The 11,451-nt window shown below is 42.4% G+C and overlaps 1 protein-coding gene across 2 annotated transcripts; it reads right to left on the bottom strand.

The window, feature by feature from the left end:
• Positions 1 to 269: 269 nt before the first annotated feature.
• LOC120826420 (14-3-3 protein beta/alpha) lies at positions 270 to 7,426 on the bottom strand. 2 transcript variants are annotated; one of them, XM_040188690.2, is made up of 6 exons: positions 7,117 to 7,426; positions 4,999 to 5,306; positions 3,959 to 4,082; positions 2,856 to 3,019; positions 2,046 to 2,141; positions 270 to 1,672 (listed from the first exon to the last, which is right to left on the bottom strand). In XM_040188690.2, exons 2-6 carry the CDS (start codon positions 5,290 to 5,292, stop codon positions 1,568 to 1,570), a joined length of 783 nt encoding a protein of 260 aa, XP_040044624.1. In that variant the 5' UTR covers positions 5,293 to 5,306; positions 7,117 to 7,426; the 3' UTR covers positions 270 to 1,567. The 2 variants fall into 2 exon arrangements, with proteins under 2 accessions (XP_040044624.1, XP_040044625.1); XM_040188691.2 differs by having other exon boundaries at positions 6,390 to 7,124.
• Positions 7,427 to 11,451: the final 4,025 nt, after the last annotated feature.

Raw genomic sequence — 11,451 nt, 5'->3', positions numbered from 1 at the left:
AAGGTGGCAGTGGTGTCTGAGAAAAGCTTCCTTGATAGAAACATATCAGCATTTTTTCAAGGCGATTTACTCGTTTTAAATTTCTCAAATTTACCAGAACCAAGCGAGGTAATGCCAGGCAAGTATTTGTCTTTTACATTGGAATGGGAAAATGTGGTAGATTGAGCTGATGCCAAACAGGCCTGGCACAGCCACTCGTGAGTTAAACCATTGTAATAATGTCCTTCAACATGTTTAGACTGCAAACACATTCATTGAGCAGAGCACACTTGATTTTAATGGTTTAATTCCACTTACATGAAAAGCACATAACCAAATGACGTACTCAAGTGTTCTGATTCCTGCATCCCATCTTTTAAAATCAAGATACTGTAGTTAGAAGAAACTGGCACTACACTGGGGCTAAATGGTCATAACACAGCTTTCAACAAAGTTACTTTGATAATCAGTTTATATTTAGCATGTTAGTTTCTTTTCACAATGTACTTTGAAGAAAGATAAATGTTACTGTAAACCAACCAGTTCAGGCTAAAATCCTAAGCAAAACCTGCCAGTTTCAAAGCACGACTAACCCTCATACCATACTAATGAGAACCACATACATTCCAGGAGTCAAAGGGGAATAAAATACACAAAATGAAAATACAAAAACACCTGAATAGAAAAAAGTAGAAAGCCACGTGAATGCACATGGCAAAAGTATGCTCTGCACTGCTGAAAAGATCAAATATCAAAAGTTACAGTATTGAGCCATTTGTCAGATTGTTCACTTCATTTTAGGCTGTTCATACCTTGTCATGTGTTGTGGAAAATTGCAGAAAATTAATAGTCAAAGTTCACTAAGAGTGAAAAGATGTCAGTTAAATGGAATGTAATCCTCTCAAAGCATCAAGCCAAGTTTCCAAAAGTGGCCATTCATACAAAGGAAGAAAAAAAAAATAAAACTGTCCTTTACCCGAATGCACACAGAACCCACCGAGCCGTGACACATGTACCATCCATAAAAGCACTACCTGCTACACTGGACATTGACGGGCGGGATGGATACAAGCAATGTGTAATAGAGCTTTACCAAGGTAAATTCTGCCATCCGTACGATCATTGCCATCGTGATGGGAGTTCTTTTTATTCAATTCTTTTCAGTTTATGTGCTTCGAGGGATTTTGTTGACCTCAAGTAAAAACGTATAAATTATCAAAGTTACAGAGGTTGTTTTGTTTGAGTTCAGTTTGCTACAGTGAACAAAGGTTAAAGAACACAGGGCTGGTTTGGTGCTAAAAGGGAAGGATTTCATCTGCACTAAACCATGGACGAGAAACAAAAATCCACCGGTTGACAAAATGTTAAACAGAAACAAAACAGATCTATTCCATTCTTTTCCGTGGAGGTGCTCATACATTTAACAAACACACGAGTCTGCACACACACACATACTGTACTTTACACATTGTGAGTAGAGTGTAAACATACATATCTGTGCATGTATGTGCACACAACCACACACACAACTTAGGCTGGTGAGAGGTAAAAAATGTGTGTTTCTTGTTTGTTTTTTTTCCCCCGAAGTTCATTTCTCTTCAGCTGCCGGCTCCTGCTCCGGTTGTGGTTCCGGTTCTGGCTCCTGCTCCGTCTCTTCTCCCTCGCCTTCACCCTGGGCGTCTGACATCCACAGCTGAGACAGAGCAAAGGACACTGGGATCAGCGCACACAAACTGGCGACCCCCACTGGAAGTGAGCTTCACGTCAGCTCCATGGTAAGAAATGAAGCCGATCTGTCGGCCTACGTGTTTTACGGGCAAGAAGCAAGCAGACTTTGAGCTTTGATCAATGTAGATAACTTCAGAAGGAGATATGTGTCATTTCAGCAGCTTTCTATGTAGATTACGCTTCACTAAAAAGGCGACAACACTGTCAGTGGGGATTGACTGTAGGAACCAAAATGGAAAACATTTGCCTCTCAAATATTTAGTCCTAGGACTATTGTGAAACTCCACTAGGAAATAAGACACCGCAGACATTCATGGATTTGAAGCAAAAGCACTCACTGTCAGATTGTCACGGAGCAGTTGCATGATCAAGGTACTGTCTTTGTACGACTCATGGTTGAGGGTGTCCAGCATGGAAATGGCCTCATCAAAGGCCTGGAAAAGAAAGACAGCAGTCAGTGTTTCCAAAAAAAACAGTCTACACATTTCCACAGGTTGCACATTGACAGACATGAAATGGAGCCACAACATGGGGCAAAGATTACAATACAATTATATACATATATATTTTCTAAATATTGGGTCTTGAGACATTGCCAAAAAACGCCACAGAACAGGGTAGGATTGTCAAAAGGGATTAAAAGGAAGTGCCAAGTACTATAACTAAAACGACTATCATAAATGAAAATGTCAGGAATTTGTAGTATGTTGTGTCCATGTGATTAATGAAATCGCTTGACATATTAGCAAAAATCCTCAATAGCTGTCCCCGCCAAGACAAAAAGCTTTCCTGCGTGTATGATAAATATAACGCTACCTTCGTCAGCCCGTTAGCTAAGAAACAAAGATATAGCGCATCTTTTAATTAGATATTTTGGGCATGTTTTTGATTAAAGTATGTCCATGCACTTCAGCAATGGGGGAACCCCCCCACCAAAAAAAAATGTCCCTGACACAGAATCCACTGAGCCATGACACATCCATAAAAACACTACCTGCTACACTGGACATTGACGAATGGATGGAAACAAGCAATGGTTAATAGAGCTTTACAAAAGATAAATTCTGCCATCCGTACCATCATTTTGTCCCAAAAATATAATCAGATTAACCAAAATAAAAAACTACTGTAATAAGAACTGTTCGTACCGTCTTGGCCAGGTGACAGGCTTTTTCCGGCGAGTTGACAATCTCGTAGTAGAAGACAGAGAAGTTTAGAGCGAGGCCTAGGCGGATTGGATGCGTGGGTGGCATTTCTTTGGCGCTGATTTCCAGGGCATCCTGGTATGCTTTTTGCGAGTTGTTGATGATTTCTGGACATGCAAAGAACAAAAAAGGAAAGTCAATGTTAGTTGTTTCCAGTAGTTACTGTAAAGGCCTCTGGCAGGTATTGGTAAGTATGCCCAATCAGTACTGCACTGCTGTGGTTCAACACTCACAATGCTGCATTGTGCAAAAACAAATCTGTGCTAAGATTAACTGGAGAGTTCGTTTTTGTTAGTCTTTTGTAGCTGGTGACCCGCACAGCATTCCTTGGATAAACTATAATATACATACAAAATATATACAAAAAAATAATGTGTATGAATGCAGGATAGTTTTCCTAACAGACTGTTTAAAGTAAAGGCAGGTCTCTAAACCAAATAAGTGCTTGTCTGAGGTAATTTCACATTTTGTTAAATGCTAGTTGCCTCCTCTGCCCGCATAACCCATGGGCAGGACGAAGAGACAAGGAGAGGAGGCTAGAAAGTAAGACATGCAAGGAAAATGAAAAGCAGCCACTGTATTACCCACAAAACAATCTAAAATTGAGTGGAAAAACTAAAAAGAAAAAAAGACTAAATATGCCATCTGGAAGTCGTTGTAGCCAACACCCTGGTGCGGCTCCTGTTGCCATGACAACCCAGCAGCAGTCCTCTCCTGCATTTTGGCTAGCAGTTGTTTATTAAGGATGGGAAGGGTGTCAGTATTCTGGCCACAAACACCTGAAATGAGCCGTGCCTCATCTCCTTGTGGATATTAAGGACCATTAATCAGAATGTATTTGTCTCTTCCTCTAATAGATGGTCAAACGGCCATCGCCATGGAAACGATGCCAGATCACACAACACTAGTACGAACCATTACATCCATGTGTCAAGTGCCTTACGTGCTAGTATCTCCAGAGGAATTGAGGGAGCGGATATCCATCTATGCATCCAAAATGACAAATTGTTTGCAAAACATGAACAAAAAGGTCTTGTTTTACTCACCCTGCTTGTCGTTGTCAGAAGCAACCTCAGCCAGGTAGCGGAAGTAGTCTCCCTTCATCTTCAAGTAGAATACTTTGCTGTCAGCAGGCTCAGCTTTGGGGATTAGATGTTTGTCGAGCAGCTCCTACAAGTGATAGCTGTATTAGCGTGGAAATGTGACATAACTGCTCAAGCAGGAACACCCCTTACCACCTTTATAAGCGTGCTAAAATTCTTAACTCAACCGTCAGAAAATAGTCAGCGAAGTTGCTGTAAAAAGGTCAACAGTGGAGACTGAGAGGCAACACATTTACTAAACTCCTTAGTACTCCAAGTACTTACAAGTAGGTTTGGAGAAAGGATATTATTTTTTTTAAGTATTACAATGGGTACATTATCACTCGGATACAGATTTGCACACAGGCTGTGAAAAATATGTACCTGATATGCATGAAGAATGGAAGGGTGTGAGGTGTAAACTTTGAAATGTAAGGAAATTATTCAATTATCCTTCTCAATTATTTAGTTTATATTTTTACACAAACTTAGTCAGGAGTTGTTCTATTAATCACTGGTGATCTTGATGGGTGTTTGGAAACACTAAAGTCTGATACTCAAACATCTTTTTGGGCAGGAAGCTGCCCATCGCTGGCTTGTATAGTAATATTATGAATCATGTTTTACACCCAAACACAACATTTATAACCACATTGTCCTCCTCAAATAAGAGAAATCCAAAACATGTCCAAAAACACGTTTTTGTTCTGTTAACTCCTTGTCAGATGTAGGTTTAGACTGAAAATAAAATACAATTACAGTGCAGCGCTTCAAAAAAGCCATTTTAAGTTTGAAACTACTACTATTGTAAGTAGTTTAACTGCAATCTCATCTGTTCCACTGTAGAATCCATATACACTGCAATATAGTCTTCACCTGTTATTATCACCTTTGACATTTTAATAATCAAGTGGAGTACTCCCTTTGAATACTCCTTTACAACACCTGATTACTTCCCACTTCCTCCCACCATATTCACCCCCGCCATTGTCTCCGCTTCTTACCAGTACTTCGTTGCAGATGTCCCTCAGCTCCGACTCAATCTTCTCTTTGTACGCCTTAGCCAGTGCGGTCTTCCCGCTATCTTCAGACTTAAGCTGCATGCTGGACACAACCCTCCAAGAGGACCTCCTCGCCCCCACCACATTCTTGTAGGCAACAGAGAGCAGGTTGCGCTCCTCGTTGGAAAGAACCTCCTCCCCCTCAGTGACGGCCTTCATGGCCGCAGCCATGTCATCATAGCGCTCGGCCTGCTCGGCCAATCGGGCTTTCTGTATCTGCTCCTCCTTGTCTGCCATGGCTCCTGTGTGGGCTGAGGAAGGAAGGACAGAGAAGGAGGGGGGGTGGGGAGGGACGGGAAGGACAAAACAGGACGGGACAGGAGACGGATTAGGAAGACAGAGGAGAGAGTGTTGGGGGAGGGCGGGAACAAGGGCAGAAAGAGGGGAGCAATATGGTGGGGGAGAGGGAGGGATAGAATAGTTTAACTTGGATGAAGGACTACAGTGCGCATACACATTGCCTTTGCTTGCAAAACCTGATTCCTCAGAGAAACCTGTTTTTTTTTGTATGCATGTAAACCTATATAGATACATACCGTTTGAGTCACCAACCATGATCACTTGGATTGGTTTCTCAATAGTAAGAGTGGGTGTGGGACACCAGATTTTTAGTTTTGGGATTCCTACCAGTTTGGGTCTGGCACGGATTCATACTTGTGACTAAATAGTCTTTGCATCCCAGTCATTAGAAATACCACAGGAAAAAGATGTAATGTGTACTGAGGTTTTACAGGCAGAGACTTCATCCACAATGATTCATTACTAAATAGAAAACGACGTATAAAATAGCATGATGAATAAACATTGACATCAAGTCTGGTCATGGGAGTGCGACGAAACTGAACATTTTACGATAGATTGTCCAACAATAATTTTCTTAAGTGGCTTTATGTAGTTTTGGGTTTCCTAGATCAACCGTCTGGGTTGGGAAACATAAAACAATTCCCGTTAGATTTCCTAGACATGCTATTCTGACTGACCTCTTCAAGTTGAATGATTTTTTCCCCCCTAGCAAAAGCCGCAAAATATTAACCACCCTGTGTGGACCAGAAAAGCAGGAAATGGTCAGGCTGGAACCATTGCACTTTTTGCAATTTTGTTTCACAAATGAACTCATCCAAACCCACATGCGGTCAATCGACTAGTCGATCACGTCAGATGTTACATCCCTTCAGTAATAGTCATAGCCACAGAGTTAACTTTGTTTCTCTCAAGTAGACTACTAAAGACATTTTAAAACGTCCTCGTTCCATCTCAGGATCGCTGCAGTGTCGTTGCGGTGCGTAAAAAAAGAAAAGAAAGACAATTCACGCGGCGATTAAAGCTCGACTTACCGATCAAACGCAGAAACTGATGAGGATCAGCGTTTCCCCCCCAAAAAATAAATCTCAAGACGAGCGAGTCAGAGTTGCTAACAAGCAGACACCTGCACCCTTCGGAGGAATGTCGGCCACCCAGTTTCACGTCACGCGTGCACGCGCTCGCGGGCACCCGCGCACACACACACACACACACCTCCACGGCGAGCTCGAACCGTGTGCAGCTGGGACGCGGGCCTACCGACGTGATTTTCACGTCGATATTGTCACCGGGCGACGTGGTAACGGGCTCACGGCGCCGGGGGTCGACAGCGAAGCGACAGTAAAACGCGCCGCGGACTCCGTGTGGATGAAAGGAGCCCAGCGTTAGCTTAGCTTAGTCCCAAGTGAACGCCCTTTTTCCGCTCCCCGGAAAACAACCGCGAGCTGATGGTTTTAGGTGCAAATAAGCATCCATTCAGGGTCGCTTCGTGTATGAAATCGAGCGCAGGGGACGGTACCCTCGGACGCTGCGTTCTAAACACGGGAGTGGGAAACGAATGGACGTGTCGAAGTGTCGCTTCCCATTCAGCACGATGAGCGCCGAACAATGACAGAGCTGCAGCGCCTCACTGCTTTCCTCTTACAGACTCTGGTGCACCAACGCAAGATGGATTCAAACATTCCCCGTGGTACAAGAAGCTAATGAAAAATGTTTTCAATCGAAAATACCATCGATTGTCACCGTTAAATGCGGACTAACCTGTGAGTGTCGTTGGACGATGTTGCTCCTGATACCCGGCAGCACAGCTGATGATGTCTCCCGCTCATCCACGGGGTTTCCCTCCAATCAAAGAAACAGCAGCAGGGTCGCATCGGGACGGATGACGTCAGACTCCGGTTGCTAGGGCAACACAACTTGTGGGCAAAATTAAAGTCGACAGTTTTCTGCTCATTTTAGTTTTTTCCTTGACGTAACGAGTGACTTATTTAAATCCCAACTATACATCTGAATTGTTTACACGATACACTTTGAGTCTATGTTGAGTCATTTTGTTATTCGGCTATTCCCTGCATCTGAAATGAAAGGTTTGACGTTTTATGGTGTGTACAACAACGTCCGAAAAGACTCATGGGAGATGTAGTTAATACAGTTTCTAGGGTATGACGAGAAGGAGTTTGAATTTTCCTCGTTCATTTCTTAGCACATGTCGACTTTTACCCCAAAAAGGACAGAAAACAGAAAAAATATTACTAGATTCTATTATACTTTTGTTTTACACAGAATAGCTCACAGTTGAAGCAGATGCAACATATACCTGAGTCTATTGCTTTTCCAAAAAAGAGGCCCTAGAAATTAAACCACAGTAACAGAATTAGTATTACAATATTTAAATACATGCAGGATACAAGCCTATACAAGCTATAAAAAGTTTTAAACAGAGGTTGACGTGGTCAGTGAATGTTTGGGTGGGATTTCAGTAGTTCAAATGCAGGCCAGCATATCGCAAAAGACTTTAAATGTAAATGACAATATGTTTCAGAACTCTAAGTGGTTTTCACAAAAAGAACAATGCACATACATAATTGTCCATAATGCAATAATAATGAACACTAGACGATATCACAAAAAGCAGCATGTATCACGGGTAACCAGAATCAGGGTAATCCGTGGCAGTTGCTTCAACCCCTTAAGCTGAGATACGTTCCTGTAAAAATCTGATTTCATCGCCGATGAATGGAATTAATCAGTCTAATCAACTAATATATAGTTACTAATATTGTGAAAAGTGCTCTTCTTTTTCCTGTCACTCCACCTATGCTTGAATCCAAAGACAGTCAGAACACACATAGGCGCTCTACCAGATGTGTGTGTGTCCATTTGAGCTACCATGTGTTGTTGTTTTTTATTGACAAGTTTACAGATGGAAAAGAAGAAGGATCAATATGTGTGGGGAGACGGAGAAATGTTGTGTGCTATGACTCATTTAATCCAACCCTGTTAGGAAAACAGGTGTCCTAGTGCTGCAGTTTGACTCATTTCCTGTTGTCTGGCTGACTCAGGTTCTACATCGCATACATTTGTTTTTAACATTTTGTAAGATGCTAGGACTTTTGCAAATTTTCACATTTGAGTCGTATATAGTAATTCTTTTCTCCCCATTGTTAACAGTAACATCAACTTGTGTTTTATGCAGCTGATATCAGAGAAACATTGTTTCAGGAAGCAGGTTTAACAAAACTATGAGCTTAAACCTGAGTGGAGTTTCTTCATGGTAGATTTCTTTATGGTGGGTGGAAAGAGCCATCAACTGAGCTCTGATTCCACAATTCTCCATTGCAAAAGTTTAATTCATATCCAACACAGAGACGGTACAGTGGGGAGAACAAGTATTTGATACACTGCCAATTTTGCAGGTTTTCCACCTACCAACCACCTACCAACCAGTAAGAACGTCTCTCGCAGACCTGTTAGTTTGTCTTTTGGAAGCCCTCCTGTTCTCATTACTTGTATTAACTGCACCCGTTTAAACTTGTTACCTGTATAAAAGACACCTGCCCTCGAGCCAGCACATGTCCATGCCCGTCTGAAGATTGGCAATGACCATCTGGATGATCCAGAGGAGGTATGGGAGAAGGTCATGTGGTCTGTTGAGGCGAAAAAATAAGCTTTTTGGTCTAAACTCCACTCGCCGTTGCAGGAAGACGGATGAGTACAAGCCCAAGAACACCATCCCAACCGAGAAGCATGGAGATGGAAACCTCATTCTTTGGGGATGCTTTTCTGCGAAGGGGACAGACTGCACCGTATTGAGGGGAGGATGGATGGATGGCGCTGTGTATCGCAAGATCTTTGCCAACAACCTCCTTCCCTCAGTGAGCGCATTGAAGATGGGTGACGACCCGAAACACACAGCCACGGAAACTGAGGAGTGGCTCCATAAGAAGCATCTCAAGGTCCTGGAGAGGCCCAGCCCGTCTCCAGACCTGAAGCCAATAGAAAAATCTTTGGAGGGAGCTGAGTCTGTGTTGCGCAGCGACATCCCCAAAACCTAAAGGATCTGGAGAAGGTCTGTATGGAGGTGTGCAAACCTGGTCCAGAACTACAGGAAACGTATGCTGTCTGTAATTCCAAATAAAGGTTTCTGTATCAAATACTTGGGTCATGCAAAAGAAAGGTTTTAAAATAATAATAATCATGCAATGATTAGTTTTAGATTCCGTCACTCACAGTTGAAGAGTACTAATGATAAAAATGAGACTTCTACAGGCTTTGTAAGTGAGAAAACCTGCTAAATTGGCAGTGTATCAAATACTTGCTCTCTCCCTGTCTCTAATCATCATTACCAAAGGAGGAAGTATTGGAATTGGACAGTGTCTATATAACATTCTGACGATAACTGGTAGGCTCTTAATCTAATAAGACAAAACACCACGATCCTGTTCGTTAAAAATGTATACGAATATAAAGTCGTAGAAAAAGATTACAGGAGATACAAATGACCAGGACTTATAAGTTAGGACAGCTGAAATCAACTGTGTGCATTGTTCTTTGAACAATAACTTCAACTCGCAGAAGGAGCATGCAGGTTTCATTTTCAGCCAAAGGTAAATTTTACTGGGTGATATTTTAACCAGAGGGCAAAAATAAAGTTTCAAGAAACTACACAAGACGTAACTGTTTTAAAGTGAAAACCCGGTTTCCCTCATCTCAGTTAAATAAGAGTTTTAAGCTGCTGTCGGAAAGGGGGCCCTCAAAGTGTGGACAAAGATAGGATCTAATGTGTATTATCAGCATTGCATTGAATGTCTTGGAGACATCAAAACTTGGATGACCGGCAACTTCCTGATGCTAAACTCAGAAAAAACAGAAGTTATCCTGATAGGCCCAGAGCGCCTTCGAAGCCAGTTGTCACGTGATACAGTTTTTATGGATGGAATTGCTCTGGTACCCAGCAGCACCGTCAGGAATCTGCGAGTTCTCTTTGACTAGGATATGACCTTCAACTCGCATATAAAGAAGACTTCAAGGACTGCCTATTTTCATCTACGTAACATATCAAAAATCAGGAACTTCCTGTCTCTGAGTGATGCAGAAAAATTAGTTCATGCGTTTGTCACTTCCAGACTGGACTACTGTAATTCTTTGTTATCGGGCTGCTCTTGTAAATCTCTTAAGCCTCTCCAGCTGATTCAGAATGCTGCAGCACGTGTATTAACAAGAACTAAGAAAAGGGATCATATCACTCCTGTATTAACTTCTCTGCACTGGCTCCCTGTTAAATCAATAATAGATTTTAAGGTACTTCTCCTCACCTACAAGGCACTTGCTGGTGAGGCACCATCGTATCTTAAAGAGCTTGTAACACCTTATTGCCCTACAAGGCAGCTGCGCTCCATAGATGCTGGGTTACTTGTTGTTCCTATTGTTTTAAAAAGTAGGCTGGGGGCCAGAGCCTTCAGTTATCAAGCTCCTCTTTTGTGGAACCAGGTTCCACTTTCAGTCCGGGGGACAGATTTGGTCAGCTCTTTTAAAGTAAAACTTAAAACTTTCCTCTTTGATTCTGCCTATAGTTAGGGCTGGCTCAGGTTAGCCCGGACCAGCCCTTAGTTAAGCTGCTATAGGCTTAGACTGCCGGGGGACTTAGGACACACCGAGCTCCTCTCTCACGCTCTCGTTCTACCATAATTCACGTTTTATTAATGCACATGACTAATTCAGCTTCTTTCCGGGAGTTTTTTTGTGCTTTCTCCCTTAGCAGGTCTCCGTAGATCGTGGTTCCTTCTGGACCCTGGTCCTGACACCTGCCGTGGCCCTGCTGACACCTGCTGCTGCCATCATCATCATTATTATTTTAGATATTAATCATATTACTGTACTCGTAAACCAACATTACCCTCTCCTAAAGTCTCTGTGCTCTCCCTCCCCACAGGCTTCTGTGGATGGTGGTTCTATCTGATGGTGGTTGCCCCTGCAGTGGTCCTGCTGTGCGCCTGGCTTACTACTCACAATTACTCGAATCATTTCTGTCATAGGAATTGCATGTATTATACATTGTTCATTCTGTACACATGGCCTCCATTGTAGTCTGTCCAT

This window comes from Gasterosteus aculeatus, chromosome 10, assembly GCF_964276395.1.
Source record: "Gasterosteus aculeatus chromosome 10, fGasAcu3.hap1.1, whole genome shotgun sequence".
Classification (NCBI taxonomy): Eukaryota; Metazoa; Chordata; class Actinopteri; order Perciformes; family Gasterosteidae; genus Gasterosteus; species Gasterosteus aculeatus.
Note: the sequence above shows the minus strand (reverse complement) of the source record. Positions and strands in the feature narration are given on the sequence as shown.

Bases quoted from the DNA above. Each gene is read 5' to 3' on its own strand.
- LOC120826420 (XM_040188690.2), bottom strand. From the start codon at position 5,292: ATGGCAGACAAGGAGGAGCAGATACAGAAAGCCCGATTGGCCGAGCAG. The intron at 3,020-3,958 runs GTGAGTAAAACA...TTGCATGTCCAG, and splicing joins TTCTGACAACGACAAGCAGG to AAATCATCAACAACTCGCAA. The intron at 2,142-2,855 runs GTACGAACAGTT...TTTCTTTTCCAG, and splicing joins CCTGTCACCTGGCCAAGACG to GCCTTTGATGAGGCCATTTC.